The 19,137-nt window shown below is 41.1% G+C and overlaps 1 protein-coding gene across 4 annotated transcripts in view; it reads right to left on the bottom strand.

Annotated features, from left to right (window-relative positions):
- DCP1A (decapping mRNA 1A) overlaps nucleotides 1-19,137 on the bottom strand; it is a gene marked incomplete at both ends in the record, with an annotated part of 71,557 nt that overhangs the window by 22,348 nt on the left and 30,072 nt on the right. For all 4 annotated transcript variants that reach the window (XM_080715702.1, XM_080715701.1, XM_080715699.1 and 1 more), the window contains 2 exons: nucleotides 9,546-9,684; nucleotides 14,596-14,662. In XM_080715702.1, the coding sequence (XP_080571828.1) occupies nucleotides 9,546-9,684; nucleotides 14,596-14,662 (206 nt within the window). The remainder of the gene's footprint in view (nucleotides 1-9,545; nucleotides 9,685-14,595; nucleotides 14,663-19,137) is intronic.

Below are 19,137 nucleotides of genomic sequence, written 5' to 3'. Positions count from 1 at the left end.
GACTTCGAACCTGAGCGATCCTCCTGTCTCCGCCTCCCAAGCGCAGGGATTACAAGCGTGCGCCACCACGCCTGGCTATTTTTTTTTAATTTTGAAACAGAGTCTCTCACTAGATGATCAGAATCTCACTATTTGCTGAGGTTGTTCTTGAACTTGCAAACCTGTTTCAGCCTGTCAAGTACTGGGATGAGTGTGCCACCATATGCAGCTTCATTTGTATTTTAGGTTGCTGTGTTTGTTTTGTACTGGAGATTGAAGCCAGAGGCACTCTACCTCTGAGCCACACCCCTAGCACTCTTTTATTTTATATTTTAAAAAAAGGTTTCACTAAGTTGCTGAGGGTATAGCTAATTTGCTAGGGTTGGCCTCAAACCTGTAATCTTCCTATCTCAGCCTCTCAAGTATTGGTTCACAGGTATATACAACCACACCTAGCATATTTTATAGGTATTTATGTTGTTGTTGTATGGGTTTTTTTGTTTGTTTGTTTTTTTGTTTTTTTGCGGTACTGTAGATTGAACCCAAAGGCATTCTACCTCTGAGCTATACCACTAGCCCTATTTTTTATTCTTTATTTTGAAACAGGGTCTAGCAGAAAGCATCACTAAATAGCTGAGGCTGGCCGTGAACCTGCAATCCTCATGTCTCAGCCTCCAAAGTACTGGGATTACAAGTGTGTTCCACCACGCTTGGCTATACTTTAAGTTAACATATGATGACATTATTTTTTGGGGGGAGGGTACATAATTCTATTGTGTATTTGTCTCAACAATCAGGATATTAAACAGTTCCACCATCCCCAGAACTTCCTGTGATGTACCACTGTAGTCATCCTCTCTCACCACTCCTGACCACCAGTCTTTTGTTTTGTTGCTAAAATCTTTTTAAAAATTTTTATATAAATGGGATATAAACAGAAAGCTGGCCTCTTTCTTTTAATATGATGCTTCTTCTAAGATTCATCCAAACTGCTGAGTTATTAAATTTCTGAACAATATTCATATATATATTCATATATATTCATATATATATATATATATATTTTTTTTTTTTGTACTGGGGTCTGAACACAAAGACACTATATCTCTGAGCATACCCTCACTCCATTTTATTTTTTATTATTTTGAAAAATCACTAAGTTGCTGAGGCTGGTCCTCGAACCTGCAATTCTCCTGTCTTCAAGTACTGGGATAATAGGCATGCACCAACACTATTGGTTTATGGTGGGTTTTTTTTTTTTTTGGTACTGGGGCTCTAACCCAGGGCACTCTATCTCCTAGCTATACCCCCAACCCTTCTTTACTTTTTTAATTTTGAAACCGAATCTTACTAAGTTGCTTGAACCTGTGGTCCTCCTGTCTCAGTCTTCAACATAGTGGGATTACAGGCATGTGCTACCATGACTGGCTTATATTATGGTTTTACCATTCAGCCATAGAAGGACATTTGTTTATTATTTTTAATTATAAATATGGCTTTAATAAGTTTTGTATGTATAAAATTCTCAGTTGGTAGTGGTAATGAAAGTCTGTAATCCCAGCCACTGAGGAGGCTGAGGCAGGAAGACTGCCAAATGTGAGGCCAGCCTGGGCAACTCAGTGAGATCCTGTCTCAAAATAAAAAAGGGGAATGGGAATGTAGCTCAGTGTTAAAGTACTTGCCTGGCATACAAAAGGTCCTGGATTCAAATCCCAGTGCTGCTTAAAAATAAATAAATAAATAAATAAATAAGCCATTTATCTAGGGTAAATATCTAGGAATAGTATTGCTGGCTCATATTGTAAATATAGTTTTTTCTCTAAAAGTTTCATAGTTCTGTATTGTACACTTAGATCTATTAACCAGTTTGAGTTTTAATTTAAAATGTTACATTTAGCTGGGCGTAATGGTGCATGCTTGTAATCCCAGCATTCAGGAGGCTGAGACAGGAGGATCTGGGTTTGCAGCCAGCCTCAGAGACATAGCGAGGCCCTCTGCAATTTAGTGAGACCCTGTTTCAAAATAAAAAATAAAAAAATGGGCTGGGGGTGCAGCTTGGAGGTAGAATGCCCCTGAATTCCATTCCCAGTACTGGAAAAAAAAAAAAAAAAAAGGTTACATTTAGGTTGAAGTTCCCTTTTTTTGTATGCATATGAACATCCAATTATTTCAACATCACTTAAATTCAAACTTGAGCTGGGCGTGGTGGCACACGTTTGTAATCCTAGCGCTTGGGAGGCTGAGACAGGAGGATCACACAGGTTCGAAGCCAGCCTCAGCTACATGTCCCATAATACCTTTAAATACACCCGTACTGTTTCTGATCATTCTAGTGTCTAAGTCTGCAAATGTCTATATAAAGTTGGCAAAAGTCCTCCAGCTAGCAGTTTCTGCTGATTCTCTCTCGTGGTAGCTTGCTTCCTTGCGTATTCTGTAATCTCTAGCAGTGAGTTCATGTTCCTTGCAGTCTTATCTTTGTTTAGAATACTAGTTCAGGCTGGGCGTGGTGGTGCATGCCTATAATCCCTGTGCTTGGGAGGCTGAGACAGGAGGATCACACAGGTTTGAAGCCAGCCTGGGAATATATAGTCCGGAGGTAGAAAAGTCTCTGGGTTCCAACCCAGTACCACCAAAAAGAAAAAAAAAAAATGGAAACAGGGTCTTGCTGTGTTACTGAGAGCCTAAATTGTTGAGGCTGGCTTTGAACCTGAGATCCCTGAGTCTTAATCTCCTGAGTACTGGGATTATAGGCACAAGCCACCTCACCCAGCTGAAATTACTTTTGTTCTTATAGAAGATCCTCAAAAAATGATCACTAGCCAGGCATGGTGGCACATGTTTGTAATCCCAGTGCTTGGGAGGCTGAGACAAGAGGATCGCACAGGTTCAAGGCCAGCCTTAGTGAGGCTCTCAGCAACTTAGTGAGACCCTGTTTCCAAGTAAAGTATAAAATAGGTCTGGGAGTATAGCCTGGATGTATAAAAGCCCCTGGGTCCCACCCCCAGCACTCCCCCCACAAAATGGCGGAACATGTTTGTAATCCCAGTAATTGGGAGGCTGAGAGAAGAGCCAACCTTAGAAATTAAGTGAGGCTGTCAACAACTTAGTGAGACTTTCCAATTAATAAAAAGTCTAGGGATGTAGCTGGAGGTAGAATGCCTTTGGGTTCAATCTCCATTACTCCCTTCACCCTCCCCAAAAAATAATTACATCAATGTGGAATTATGAATTTTGGGCAACTGAAGTCATATTTGGGTTATATGATTCAACATCTGGTGAGGACTACCCATGTCCAAAAAGGTGATTTTTAAAAAATATGCATTTAGCCGGGCGTGGTGGCGTACGCTTGTAATCCCCGCGTTTGGGAGGCAGAGACAGGAGGATCGGCGCAGGTTCGAAGCCAGCTGCGTGCGCTGGCTTAGGAGACCCTGTTTCCAATTAAAAATGTAAAAATAGGTCTGGGAGTGTAGCCCGGAGGTAGAAGGGCTTCCAGGAACCCCAGTACCACCAAAATAAAAAAAAAAGCATTTATTAGTTAATTAGTCTCACATCGTAATGTAAATCATATTGACAGTGACATACATGCACAAATTACTTGGTGCCCCCCCCACCTCCCTTCTTCCCCATACAGAGTACTGAGATTGATACTGGTAACTTCACATATGTACACATAGTCGATGGTTAGTCTTTCTTTTTTTTTTCTTTGTAGTACTGGGGATGGAACCCAGGGGCATTCTACCTGAGATATACCCCCAGCCCTATTTTTTATTCTTTATTTTAAAACAGGGTCTCGCTGAGTTGCAGAGGGCCTCACTAAGTAGCTGAGGCTGTCCACGAACCATGATCCTCATGTGTCAGCCTCCTGAATGCTGGGATTACAAGTGTGCACCACCACGCCTGGCTAGATGGTAGCAATTCTATTAATGAACTTTACTCTTCTGCTTCCATTAGACCACCTCTCTGGCTCCACTGAGGTTTCTCCTTCATTATCTGGAGTCCCTCTGTATCCTGAGTACTCCCTAACTTGCGCGTATTAGAGAAAGCATGACTCGTGACTGTGATGTGGAATTATGAATTTTGGACAACTGAAGTTATATTTAGGCTATCTGATCTAACAAATCTGGTGAGTACTATCCATGTCCAAATAGATGATTTAAAACAAAACAAAAAGAGGCCTGGCATGGCAGCACATGTTTGTAATACCAGCATTCGGGAGGCTAAGACTGGAAGAATGTGGTTCGCCAACAGCCTCAGCTACTTAGTGAGGCCTTCCGCAACTTAGTGAGACCCGGTTTCAAAATAAAGAATAAAAAATAGGGCAGGGGGTGTGGCAGAGGTCGATTACCCCTGGGTTCCATCCCCAGACCCACAACAACAACGCGCGCGCGCACACACACACACACACACACACACACACACACACACAGGCTAGACAGACATGGCGGCACATGTTTGTAATCCCAGTATTTGAGAGGCTGAAACAGGAGGATCACAGGTTCAAAGCTAGCCTCTACAACGTAGTGAGATCCTGTTTCCAAAAATAAAATAGGTCTGGGGTATAGCAGGTCTGGGGAGTATAGCCCAGAGGTAGAAGGCCCTGGGTTCCAACCCTAGTAAAAAACACACACACACCCTCCGGCTACACACACACACCCTCCAGCTACACACACACACACACACACACACACACACACACACACACACACACACACACACACCAGCTCCAAGCCTGGCATGGTGGCTCATGCCTATAATCCTAGTACTTCGGACACTGAGATAGGAGGATTGCAAGTTTGAGGACAGCCTCAGCAACTTAGGCCCTCAACAATTAACAACTTATTAAGGCACTGTTTCAAAATAAAAAAGTAAAATAGGATCCTGGCATGGTGGTGTATGCTTGTAACCCTTAGGAAGCTGAGACAGGATCACAAATTCATGGCCAGCCTAGCAACTTAGCTAAGCCCTCTATCACGTGTTGAGACGTTGTTTCAAACTGAAAAATAAAATAGAGCCAGGGGTATAGCTTGGAGGTAAGAATGCCCCTGGGTTGAACCCCAGCACCAACATACATACATACATACATACATACATACATACAATAAAAAAAAAATAGGGCTGGGGATGTAGCTCAGAGGTATAATGCCCTGGATTCAATCTCCAGTACTACAAACAAAATAAGACAAAAAAATAAAAGCAACAACAAAAAAGTAAACAAAGCAGCTCCAAACTTTGGTTCAGACAAAGTACTTTTCTTGATATCATAAAGATACATGAACCAGGGCATAGTGGCCCACGCTTGTAATTCCAGCATTAGGGAGGCTGAGACCAGAGGATCGCAGTTCGTGGACAGCCTCAGCTACTTAGTGAGGCCCTCTGCAACTCAGTGAGACCTGTTTCAAAATAAAGAATAAAAAACTGGGCAGGGGGTGTAGCTCGGAGGTCAAATGCCTCTGGGTTCCAGGATGCTTACTTAGCATAGGAGTAGGTACTCAATTGTTGTGAATATACATTTTTCTATCCAAATGACTTAATCCTCTTATTTCAGAACACCATTTACTCAGTGTTAACCATTGGAATAAGTGAAACAGTCTGAGAAAGCAGAGAAAGTGTTTTTTCTTTTTTATTTATTTATTTATTTTTATTTATTTTATTTTATATATATATTTTTTGCGGATCTGGGGATGGAACCCAGGGGCATTTGACCTCTGAGCTACACCCCCTGCCCTATTTTTTAATTCTTTATTTTGAAACCGGGTCTCACTGAGTTGCAGAGGGCCTCACTAAGTAGCTGAGGCTGTCCGCGAACCGCAACCCTCCAGGTCTCAGCCTCCCAAATGCTGGGATTACAAGCGTGCGCCACCACGCCCAGCTAGTTTTTTCTTTTTTAAGTAATGAAGATTAAACCCAGGGCCTAGCACATGCTAGGCAAGTGTTCTACTGAGTTATAATTCCAGCCTTCTTTTATAATTTTATTTACAGACAGGGTGTTGCTAATATTTTAGCCTCAAACTTATGCCCTTAGTGCCTCAGCCTCCTGAGTAGCTGGGATTATAGACATGTGTCACTGTAACTGGCAAAAATATTTTGAATCTTCTAACATGCTTTTTTTTTTTTTTTCCGGTGGTACTAGGGGTGGAACCCAGAGGCTTTCTACCTCCAGGCTATACTCCCAGACCTATTTTCTATTTTATTTGAAAACAGGGTCTCACCAAGTTGCTGAGAGCCTCACTAAGTAGCTGAGGCTGGCTTCGAACCTGTGCGATCCTCCTGTCTCAGCCTCCCAAGCGTGGGGATTACAAGCGTGCACCACCATGCCCGGCTAACATACTTCTTTTTAAGCAGAACCACCATCAACCAGTATTAGCCTCATATAGAGAATGCTTGGAACTTAACTATATTAGAAAAAATATAAGCTTAAACCATTGTTTATAACAAGCTTTATTTACTCTACCATTGAAATACATCCCTATCCAAAATATCAAGTTCTTACAAACATTAAAAAAGTTGGAAGTTTCCCAAGAAAAATCTAGACTTATGCTGGGCATGATGGTGCATACCTATAATCTTAGTACTTGGGAGGCTTAGACAGGAGGATCACAGGTTTGAGACCAGTCTTGGCAACTTAGCAGACCCTCAGTAACTTAGAGAGATACTGTTTCAAAATTGTTCCTGGATTCAATACGCAGATTAAAATAAATAAATATGTGTGTGTGTGTGTATGTATATTTCTTTTTTTTTTTTTCTTTTGGTCATTTTCAAAGGCTGAATTATTTGGCAACATTAGGTCATCCAACAATCACTGGCTGGGGCTGGGCTACAAGTGACCCTTCTTCACTTAGAAGCAGGCTCTCCGTTGGCCTCTGTTCCACTCTGGCCCACTTTACTCATTACCATGGCCCACCTATCTCTTGAGGCATTTATTAAAGTAATATGTAAACATAACCTATCAGATGGGTTTATGTTGTTAATGTATGTATTTTAAGAAAGTTCTTAAGCATTTCATATATTTTTGATATTTAGGTAGGACTTTTGTTGATGGTTTATCTATGTTAATGATGGCAACTAGGGTTTCTAAGATTTTGGGAAGCTAGATACAGTGGCACATGCCTGTATTCCTAGTACTTGGGAGGTTGAGACAGGAGGATTGCAAGTTTGAGGCCAGTTTTATCAACTTAGTAAGATCCTTTTTCCAAATAAAAACTAAAATAGGACTGAGGGTACAGCTCAGAGGCAGAATGTCCCTGGATGGTTCAATTCCCAGTATAAAACACACACACACACACACACACACACACACACACACACACACACACACACGATTTAGGAGAAACACATAAGCATGTAAAAACTGCTGGAGGGTAATTTCATACACACACACACACACACACACACACACACACACACACAACATATTTTTTTGTGGGACTGGAGATGAAACCCAGGGGCCTTCTCCGGCTACACCCCCTGCCCTATTTTTTATGTAGTTTATGGCTCACTAAACTATTGAGGCTGGTTTCAAACCTGCAATCCTCCTGTCTCAGCCTCCCAAGTCCTGGGATTATAAGCATGCACCACTATGCTCAGCTTATTTTACAATATATGGTATAAACTTTAAAAAAAGAGTAGAAATCCTTTGATCTACTAATTCCAATTCAAATAATTTATATTTGAAAAAATTAGTGCTGTAGCTGGGTGTGGTGGTGCACGCTTGTAATCCCAGCATTCAGGAGGTTGAGACTGGAGGATCGCGGTTCGCAGACAGCCTCTGCTACTTAGTGAGGTTCTCTGCAACTCAGTGAGACCCGGTTTCAAAATAAAGAATAAAAAATAGGGCAGGGGGTGTAGCTCGGAGGTAGAATGCCCCTGGGTTCCATCCCCAGACCTGCAAAAAAAAAAAAAAAAAAAAAAGAATACAAAATAGTGCTGGGGGTGTAGCTCGGAGGTAAATGCCCCTGGATTCCATCCCCAGTACCGAGGGGGGAAAAAGAAAAAAAAAAGAAAAAAGAAAAATTAGTGCTGTATATAAATAGTTGGCTCCAAAGCTATATTGCTGAGTTCTTACAAAAAAGAATTAGAGAAATCTAGGGCACTGTTTATATAAAGCACGAAAAGAAAAACAGCTATTAAAATCACAGTTCCTTTTAAAAATCTTTCATTCTACCAAATGAAATCTTACTGGGACTCTGTGAAATGAGCAGTTACTGCCAATAAAAAGACAGTTCTGGGGGGGGGTAAGTTATAAGAGAACCTTTAATAAAATTAGGTGCACTGACATCATAACCATACACACTTCAATACATTTTTGGAAGGATATTACAAAGTATCAGCAGTGATTACTCCCCCTGATACTGGGGACTGAACCCGGGGTCAGTCTATTCCTTTTTTTTTTTTTGGCAGGTCTGGGGATGGAACTCAGGGGCATTCGACCTCCAAGCTATCCGAGGCTGTCCCTGAACCATGATCCTCCTTTCTCAGCCTCCCGAATGATGGGATTAAAAGCACACATCACCATGCCCAGCTGGGTCACTCTATTTCTGAACTATACCCGAGCCCTATTTTATTCTTCATTTTGAAACAGAACCTTACTAAGTTGTGGAAGGCCTTGCTAAGTGTCTGAGGCTGCCCAAAAATCTGTGATCCTCTTGTTTCAATGTCCTAAGAACTGAGATTATAAGCACCACTATGCCTGGCTAGCAGTGATTATTTATTTCCTTTCTTCCTTTTTTTTGTGGTACTGGGGATTGAACCCAGGGGCATTCTACCTCCAAGCTACACCCCAAGCCCCCCCTTTTTTGTAGTACTGGGAAGATTGAACCTAGGAGCATTCTATCTCCAAGTTACACCTCCAACCCTATTTTTTATTCTTTATTTTGAAATAAGATCTCACTAAGTTGCAGAAGAACTGGGGATTGAACCCAGGGACATTTTACCTCTGAAATCCCTAGCCCTGTGATCCTCCTGTCTCAGCTTCCCAAGTACTGGTATTACAAGTGTGTATCACCATGCCCAGCTTTTATTCTTTCTCTCTCTCTTTCTTTCTTTCTTTCCCCCTCCCTTCCTCCCCTCTACTTTCTTTCCCGGGGATTGAATTCAGAGGCATTCTACCTTTGAGCTATACTCCTAGCCTGATTTAAATGTTAGTTGGAAATAAGATCTCACTAGGTTGATGAGAGTGTCACTACTTGCTGAGGCTATCCTTGAACCTGTGATCCTCCTGTCTCAGTCTCCCAAGTACAGGAATTACAGACGTGTGCCACCATGCCTGGCTTACTCTTTATTTTTCAAACAAGGCCTCGCAAAGTCGCGGAGGGCCTCACTTAAGTAGCTGAGGCTGGCTGTGAACCTGTGATTTCTTGTCTCAGTCTCCCAAGTATTGGGATTACAAGCATGTGCCACCCACCTAGCTCAGGTAGGCAGATTTCTTATCTTTTAGGCTTAAAATTATAGACATGCTCTCTTTTTGAACCAGTTGCCATGTTGGCTCTGAAGATGACTTCCCCAGCCCACAGCTCCTGCACCACCCCATTTCCCCTGTTCTTCCCTGCTCAGTGCCCAGAGAGCCTCACCCTTTCATACTCATTCTTGGCTCTGCTCAGCATCTCTAGGATGTCGATGGGCTTGTGGTCATTGCAGCCATTGGCCTGGTTGGGGCTCTGTTTATCTCGAGCAGCTTGCTGGGATCGCCGTGTCTCCTCTTCTACCACACTAAAAGAGGAGAACCAGGTTTTAGAAAGGCCTCTTCAGACACAATCTGACCCAAGAACTCTTTTGGTATTTATCTTCCAAGAATACACTAATAGTGTCATATGATGATATCATTTTTTTGCAATACATAACAATGTGCCCTGGTTACCTCATTCCAGAAATATATGACCTATAGTTTCACCATTTCATTCACAACAGTGCTAACCAATTTAGAACCACCTTTAGAAGTATAAAATACAGAATTCCTCTTTAGAGATGGTGGAAATTAGTACATTAAAAGTCCACTGAAGTATCTCTTTTTTGTTCTTTGTACTATATGTAACTCAAAATCAGCTGAATTGAGTGGTAGAGTCAGTTTGAAAATGGGCATGTTACTAAGACACAGAAAGAGTACACAGCTGAATAACACTTTGGGAAAAGCTAGACTAATACTAGGTTATCCTTGAAAATGGGTCTTGGTGAATCTTCTAAAGATAATGACAGCATTATAGTGAGCAAAAGGCCTCCCATATTTTCTCTTAAAAGCCACTAAGTGGATGATGGAGTTCAGAGTGGTTGTGGGAATGCCCTTTTTTTATTTTTTATTTTTATTTATTTATTTTTTGCGGGTTTGGGGATGGAACCCAGGGGCATTCGACCTGAGAGCCACATCCCTTGTCCTATTTTTTGTTCATTATTTTGAAACAGGGTCTCACTAAGTTATGGAGGGCCTCACTAAGTAGCTGAGGCTGTCTGCAAACCATGATCCTCCAGTCTTAGCCTCCTGAAGGCTGGGATTACAAGTGTGCACTGACCACCCCAGCTATGGGAATGCCCTTTATTTTGATTGATAATACTTGCGCTAATTTTTCGCTTGAAAACTCATAAAGCAAGCAAAGTCTCAGGTTAAGAATGCCACTAACACGGGTGAGTTCTTCAAATCTATAATAGGTTTTAATAAGGCAATTAATCTTTTTAATCCATTTAGGTTTCAGTTCCAATTCTAATGAAGAGGCCCAATTTCTATGAAGTTTTATGTGGTAATTATATTAACTGAGAACTTGAAAAGACAATGATGACAGACTATAAAACAATTCAGCAGTAAAAAGTTTATTTTTGCTGTGCACGGTGGTGCACACTTGTAATACCAATACTTGGGAAGTTTAGACAGGAGGATCAGAAGTTTGCAACTAGTCTCAGCTACTTCATGAGGCCCCCATAACTTAGTGAGATCCTGTTGCAAAATAAAGAATAATAATTAAAAAAAAATAGGCCTGCGGGTATAGCTCAGAGGTAGAATGCTCCTGGATTCAATATCATTCATATATACATACACAAGTTTATTTTTATGGAATAATAGAATCAGAACAAGAATAAGCCGTTTGCACCCCCAGCCCTATTTTATTTTTTATTTTGAAACAGGGTCTCACTAAGTTGCTGAGAGCCTTGCTAAATTGCTGAGGTTGGTCTTGAACCTGTGGTCCTCCTGTCTTAGCTTCCCAAGTACTGGGATTATAGGAGTGAGCAACCACACCTGGCAGCATTAGTGGCTTTTTAAGAAACTAAACCATGCCGGGCATGGTGGTGCACGCTTGTAATCCCTGTGCTTGGGAGGTGGAGACAGGAGGATCGCAAAGGTTCGGAGCCAGCCTCTCTGGCTTAAGAGACACTGTTTCCAAATAAAAAATATAAAATAGGTCTGGGGGTGTAGCCCAGAGGTAGAAGGGTTCCAATACCACCACCAAAAAAAAAAAAAAAAAAAAAAAGAAAGAAAAATTTAGTAAAGAAAAAAGAAACTAAGATAGCCCTGAGCTGTCATACCTGCCCCATCATGTGATCTCTTCCATCATGTTATGTTGTACTAAGAAGCCTCTTGCCAGATGTTGGCATTATCTTTTGGACTTCCCAACCTTCAGACCCATAAACCTCTATTCTTTATAAATTAAATAAATGCATTTGTTGAAAAAATAGTTCTGTATTTCTTAGAAATAAGGTGTTCTATAAAGAAAATGTGGTTCTAATGAGTGTTAACTTTCTCTGACAATAATAACTACAAATTCATAGGGAGGACTGCCCTGTAGGGTACATCCAGTAATAAACAAGGGCCTGCTCTGTGAGCTCACAGCCAGAACAGAAAACAGAGCAGGAGCTTGGTAAACATTCAATCAGGTCATGCTAGTTATTACTGGCTTATATTTGGCATTAGCTATGTATACTGCTCTTGAAAATTTAACTATGTGCTGGCTATGGTGGCAAACACTGTAATTTTACTACTTGGGAGGCTGAGATCAGAGGACTGCAGGTTCCAGGCCAAGCTCAGCAACTTAGAGACACTCAGCAACCTAGTGAGACCCTGTTCCAAAACAAAAAATAAAAAGGGTGGGGGTGTAATTTGGAGGTAGAATAGCACTGGGCTCCATTCCAGTACCCCCACCACAAATGTAACTATGTAAACCTAGGACTGAAGTTCTGGGGTTAGAAAAATTCATTAAAAACTAGATTGTTAAAAATATTAAGACTGGGCCGGGCGTGGTGGCGCACGCTTGTAATCCCCGCACTTGGGAGGCAGAGACAGGAGGATTGTGCAGGTTTGAAGCCAGCCGCGCTGGCTTAGGAGACCCTGTTTCCAAAAATAAAATAGGTCTGGGAGTGTAGCCCAGAGATAGACGGGCTTCCAGGAACCCCAGTACCACCAAAAAAATAAAAAAAATTAAGACTGTAAAGCCGGACGTGGTGGCACACGCTTGTAATCCCAGCATTGGGGAGGCTGAGACCGGAGGATCGCGGTTTGCAGACAGCCTCAGCTACTCAGTGAGGCCCTACACAACTTAGTGAAACCCTGTTTCAATAAAGAATAAAAAACGGGGCAGGAGGTGTAGCTCGGAGGTTGAATGCCCCTGGGTTCCATCCCCAGCCCCACCAAAAAAAAAAAAAAAAAAAAAAAGACTGTATACCAACGTCAATCTGAGTACTCTGTATTAGGAAGGGGGCACCAAAAGCATGTGCATGTACGCCACTGTCAACATGATTTACATTATGATGTGAGGCTATAGTGCATCAATAAAAGCACAAAAAATAATTAAGACCGTCAGAGTAGCACACGTGTACTTGGGAGGCTGAGACAGGAGGGTCACAGGTTTGAGGCCAGCCGAAGCAATTTAGCGAGGCTCTCAATAACTTAGTGAGACCCTGTTTCAAAACAACTAAAATAAGGCTGGGGATATATGTCAGAGGTAGAACGCACTTGCGTTCAATCCCCAGTACCAAAAAAATAAAAGTTTTCTTTCAAATATAGATATAAACCTTGCAGGAAAGCAAAGGGAATTGACTTGCTGGAAGAAGAGGTTTAGATGTCTAAGGTTTAAGCAAGGATGAGGAAGCAGAAGTGCACCGGGACACACGTGCACCTCAGCATTCTGCTCGAGCCCTGCAGCTCTGTATGCCCCTCCTGCACCACCGTGTGCCCCCAGAATCCACAATGGCAGTCAGTAATAGGAAGGATGACAAGGAGTAACTTTTACAGGCTAGCTTGAGAAGACGATGAACCACCCTTCAGAACATTAAGTCAAAGAAAATTATTTTCCAAATTTCAAGATTTTTTTTTTTTTTTTTTTGGTGACACTGGGGATTGAAACCGGGGGTATTCTACTTCTGGGACATTCCTGCAGCCTTATTTTTTTTTTTTTTTAAGTTTGGAAACAGGAAGGCCAGGCGTGGTGGCGCAGGCTTGTAATCCCCACGCTTGGGAGGCGGAGACAGGAGGATCATGCAGGTTCAAAGTCACCTGTGTTGGCTTAAGAGACCCTGTTTCCAAATAAAAGATATAAAATAGGTCTGGGAGTGTAGCCCGGAGGTAGAAGGGCTTCCAGGAATCCCAGTACCACCAAAAAAAAAAAAAAAAGGAAATAGGAGCCAGGCATGGTGGCTCACACTTGTAATCCTAGCATTCTTGTAATCCCAGCATTCGGAGGCTGAAACTGGAGGATTGTGGTTTGCAGATAGCCTCAGCTACTTAGTGAGGCCCTCCACAACTTAATGAGATCCCGCTTCAAAATAAAGAATAAAAAATAGGGCAGGGGGTGTAGCTCAGAAGTTGAATGCCCCTGGGTTCCATCCCCAGACCTGCAAAGAAAAAAAAGAAACAGGGACTTGCTAGGTTGATGAAAGTCTCACTACTTGCTGAGACTGTCCTTGAACATTCGATCCTCCTATCTCAGCCTCTCAAGTGTTGGGATTACAAGCGTGTGCCACCATGCCCGGCTTAATTTCAAGATGATGAGTTACAAAAAACTCTTCTGGAAGACAATCAATTAGTGAACTGAGGCCTGCTAAAGCTAGTTGGTGCCAAAAACAAGTTTACTTAAAGGAATTCAATATGGATGTATGCAGGAGTTTTTACTGAACCACCTGTTACACTGATGATTTGGATAGCCACTATACATGGTCGTCAGGCTGTGCACTGGATGTAGCTGATAGCTTCTGGAGCTATGCAGTCTGGCATCCTTAACCTCCAGTAAAGTTCTGGTTACATTATGAACTGTGTAGGACTGAATACAATACAGTCTTTATAAATACTACAGAGGAAATCTCAATGACCTGAAAAAGTGCTGTTGACAATAAAAGCAGGACACACACACACACACACACACACACACGCACACGCACACACACACTCACGCTCACACACAACCACCTAATGTATACATAAAGAAAAAGTCTGGAATGGACAGATACTTGTGAACATTGGCAATAGGAGGATTATAGGTGATTTCAGGCTTAAGTTTTTCTGCCCTTTTCTAATTTTTAGCAATAATAAGAAAAGCAGGAAGGAAATATGAGTTAGTAGACTTTAGTAACAAAGAAAAGTGAGGAGGGGAGTAATTTTTCATTTCTCATATATCATTAATTAAATCTATGAAGTGATATACTTACTCAGCCATGAGTTTTGCTATGCGGTGACAATCATTCTTGTCATAAAACCAGATACTGTATATTGACACTTGAAAAACAAAAAAGAAAACAGGATGAAGGAAAATGAGGTTTCAATACTTGTGTATATAAAAATAATATATAATCATCAGAGAATATGACTGAGTTTATCATCATTCCTTCACATTGTTAATAATCCTTCCAAAAGAAAGGGGGGGGGACCCTCCAAAACCCTGTCTAAATCAGGATAGGTAAAAAAAAATTTTTTTCTTGTGGTGCTGGGGATTGAACCCAGGGGCATTCTACCTCTGAGCTATATCCCAACCCGATTTTTTTATTCTTTATTTGGAAACAGAGTATCACTAAGTTGAGGAAAGCCTCACTAAGTAGCTGAGGCTGGCTGCAAACCTGGATCCTCTTGTCTCAGCTTCCCAAATGCTGGGATTACAAGTGTGCACCACCATGCCCAGCTAGGACAGGAAAAATATGTAGATATCACAAAAAGTAGTTGATTTTAGACATTATTATCAGATCTCATTGAACTTAGGATGCCACTAAGTACAAGATGAACCATTTTTATGTTTTGTATTTTTTTGCAGTATTGGAGATGGAACCCAGGGGCATTCTATCTCCAAGCTACACCCCGAGCCCTATTTTTTAGTCCTTTTATTTTTGTAACAGGGTCTCAATGAGTTGAAAAGTGGCTCACTAAGTAGCTGAGGCTGTCTGCGATCTGTGATCCTCCGGTCTCTGCCTCCCAAATGCTGGGATTATAAGTGTGCGCCACCACACCCGGCCTCATTTTTATGTATTATTAAAAAAGAAGGGATTTGCCGGGTGTAGCGGCGAACGCTTGTAATCCCAGCATTCGGGAGGCTGAGACTAGAGGATCATGGTTCACGGACAGCCTCAGCTACTTTAGTGAGGCCCTCTGCAACTTAGTGAGACCCGATTTCAAAATAAAGAATAAAAAATAGGGCAGGGGGTGTAGCTTGGAGGTTGAATGCCCCTGGGTTCCATCCCCAGGCCTGAAAAAAAAAAAAAAATTTCTGAGCCGGGTGTGGTGGCTCATGCTAATTCCAGTACTTGGCAGGCTAAAACAGGAGGCTTGATCTCCCACAAAAAATAAAATACTTAGGAATAAACTTAAGCAAGGAGGTAAAAGATCTCTACAAAGAAAATTATAAAACATTAAAAAAAGAAATTGAAGATCTTAGAAGATGGAAAGATCTGCCATGTTCATGGATAGGCAGAATAAATATCATTAAAACGGCCATTCTTCCGAGTGATCTACAGATTCAACAAAATGCCTATTAAACTACCAAGATCATTCTTCACAGACATAGAAAAATCAGTTATTAAATTTATTTGGAATAACAAAAAGCCCAGAATAGCCAAATTAGTTCTCAGCAACAAAAACCATGCAGGAGGAATCACAATACCTGACTTTAAACTATACTACAAAGCCATTGTAATAAAAACAGCATGATATTGGCACAAAAACAGATACATAGACCAATAGAGCAGAGTAGAAGACCCAGAAACAAGTTCACACACTTTCAGTCAACTGATTTTTGACAAAGGGGCTAAAAACATACACTGGAAAAAAGATAGCCTATTCAACAAATGGTGTTGGCAAAAATGGCTAACCATATGCAGAAAATTGGAAATTAATCCCACTTTCTCACCCTGCACAAGAGTCAAGATGGATCAAAGACTTGGAAATTAAACCAGAGACCTTGAAGCTCCTTGAAGAGGACATAGGTCCAACACTGCAACACATAAGCACAGATAGACTTCCTCAACAATACCCCAAAAGCACAATAAATTAAAAGGTGAATCAATACGTGGGATTGCATGAAACTGAAGAGCTTCTGTTCAGCAAAGGAAACTGTCAAGAACCTCAACTGAAAGCCAACAGAATGGGAGAAGATTTTTGCTATCTACACCTCTGATAGAGGACTAATATCTAGAATATACAGAGAACTCAAGAAACACTAAAAAAACAAACAATCCAATAACAAAATGGGCAAGCAAACTTTTAGACATTTTATGAAAGAAGAAATTCAAATGGCCAATAAATGCATGAAGAAATGCTCAACATTACTGGCAATCAGAGAGATGCAAATCAAAACTACCCTGAGATTTCACCTAACTCCAACTAGAATGGCAATCATTCAAAACACAAACAACAACAGATGCTGGCAAGGATGTGGAGAAGTGGGAACTCTAAGACATTGTTGGTGGGATTGCAAATTAGTGCAACCACTTTGGAAAACAGTATGAAGAATCCTCAGAAGAATGGGAACAAATCTACCATTTGATTCAGCAATACCACTGTTGGGTATCTACCCAAAAGAAAGGAAACCAAACTAACAAACTAATGCATGCATATCTATGTCCACAGCTGCACAATTCACCATAGCCAAACTATGGAACCAGCCAAGATGTCCATCAACAGATGAATGGATTACAAAACTGTGGGATATGTACACAATGGAATTTTACTCAGCCATTAAAAAAACCTCAATTACATCATTTTCAGGGAAATGGATGGAACTGGAGGACATTATGCTAAGCGAGATTAGTCAGTCACAAAAAATAAGAAATCGGATGCTTTCCCTAATATGTGAAAACTAAGGAGAAATGGGTCATAGGAGGAAGTCTAAGATGAAAAGGAAATTTTACAGAGGAGCAAACAAGACAACTTAAATGAGGGGATAGGAGGTAGGTGGGGGGAAGACAGAAATTCTCTAAAACACACAATGTACTTAAACATACTGAAGTCAACCACTAAGCCAAGCAAGGGAAGGAGGGATGGGGAGGGAATGGGGTGGGAACTGGGTAGGGGCTAAGTGGGTGATGTGTACATGTATGTCCACACAAGTTTTTTACCCCAATATGATATATGAATATAATGTACTAATAAAAAATTAAAAAACAAAACAGGAGGCTTGCTGGTTTGAGGACAACTTAGTGAGCCTCTCTCTCTCTCTCTCTCTCTCTCTCTCTCTCTCTCTCTCTTTGGTGCTGGGGATTGAACCCAGGGATACACCCCCTATCCTATTTTATTTTTTACTTTGAAACAGGATCTCACTAAGTTGTGGAGGGCCTCACTAAGTAGCTGGCCGTGAACCTGAGATCTTCCTACTCAACCTTCTAAGTACTAAGATTGCCAAGTGTGCCTTCACATCTTTTCTTTTTTTCAGTTTTAAAACAGGGTCTAAGTGGCTGAGGCTGGCCTCAAACCTTCGATCCTTGCCCGCTGACTCTTATTTCAAAATAAAATATAAAAAGGGCTGGGGATATAGCTCAGAGGTAGAATGCCCCTGGGTTCAATCCATAGTACTACAAAACAACAACAACAAAAAACCCCAAAAAGTACAGATTGTGGATTAAACTCAGGGACATTCTACCTCTGAGCTACATCCGCAGCTCTATTTTGTTTTTATTTTAAAACAGGTCCTCCCTAGCTTGATGAGAGTCTCACTACTTGATGAGGCTGTCCTTGAAACCTGTGAATCTCCTGTCTCAGCCTCCCATGTACTGGGATAACAGGTGTGTGACACCTGGCTCGGCTCTCCACAGCATCTTAAAAAAAAAAAGGTGGCCAGGCGTGGTGGCACACGCTTGTAATCCCCGCGCTTGGGAGGCAGAGATAGGAGGATTGCGCAGGTTTGAAGCCAGCCGTGCGCGCTGGCTTAGGAGACCATTTCCAAAATAAAAATGTAAAAATAGGTCTGGGAGTGTAGCCCGGAGGTAGAAGGGCTTCCAGGAACCCCAGTACCACCACCACCAAAAAAAAAAAAAAGGCTGGGGAAATAGCTCAGAAATAGAATCACCTGGGTTCAGTTCCCAGTAACTAACTTACACACACACACACACACACACACACACACACACACGAGAACTGCTAATTAAGACTAGATTATTAAATCAGTGATGTGTACATGTATGTACACACAAGTTTTTACCCCAATATGATGTATGAACATAATGCACCAATAAAAATTTTAAAAAATAATATAAAAGACTAGATTATTTATTGTACGATATTATTCCAAATTAATATTCAAATGTGAAAAGGTCTTAATTACTGAAAAACAAATTCACTGGCTAACCAAACACCAAAATCTTTCTGAGTCTCTTGAATCTTATAATAAAGATTATGTTACAGTAAAAACATTCAGTCCTGAGGATTCAACACTCTACATGTGAGCCACATTCCAGCTTTTTATTTTGAAACAGGATCTCACTAAGTTACCATGCACTGGCCTCAAACCTGATATCCTCCTGACTTAGCCTCCCATGTATACTGGGATTACAGACATGTGTTATCTTGCTCAGCTTCAGGAATTTTCAGTAAGGTTACAAATTCAATTTTCTTAATGATTGTAGCACTAATGGTGTTATCTAATTTATCTTGGTTGAGTTTTGTAGTTTGCAAGGAATTGCTTAATTTCTTCTAAGTCATCAAGTTTTGTAAATGTAAAATTTCTTTTTTTTAATTTATTTATTTTATTTATTTATTTATTATATTTTTTT

Source organism: Muscardinus avellanarius, assembly GCF_963383645.1.
Source record: "Muscardinus avellanarius genome assembly, chromosome: 18".
In the NCBI taxonomy this organism is placed as follows: Eukaryota; Metazoa; Chordata; class Mammalia; order Rodentia; family Gliridae; genus Muscardinus; species Muscardinus avellanarius.
This window is presented reverse-complemented; position numbering and strand designations above follow the sequence as displayed.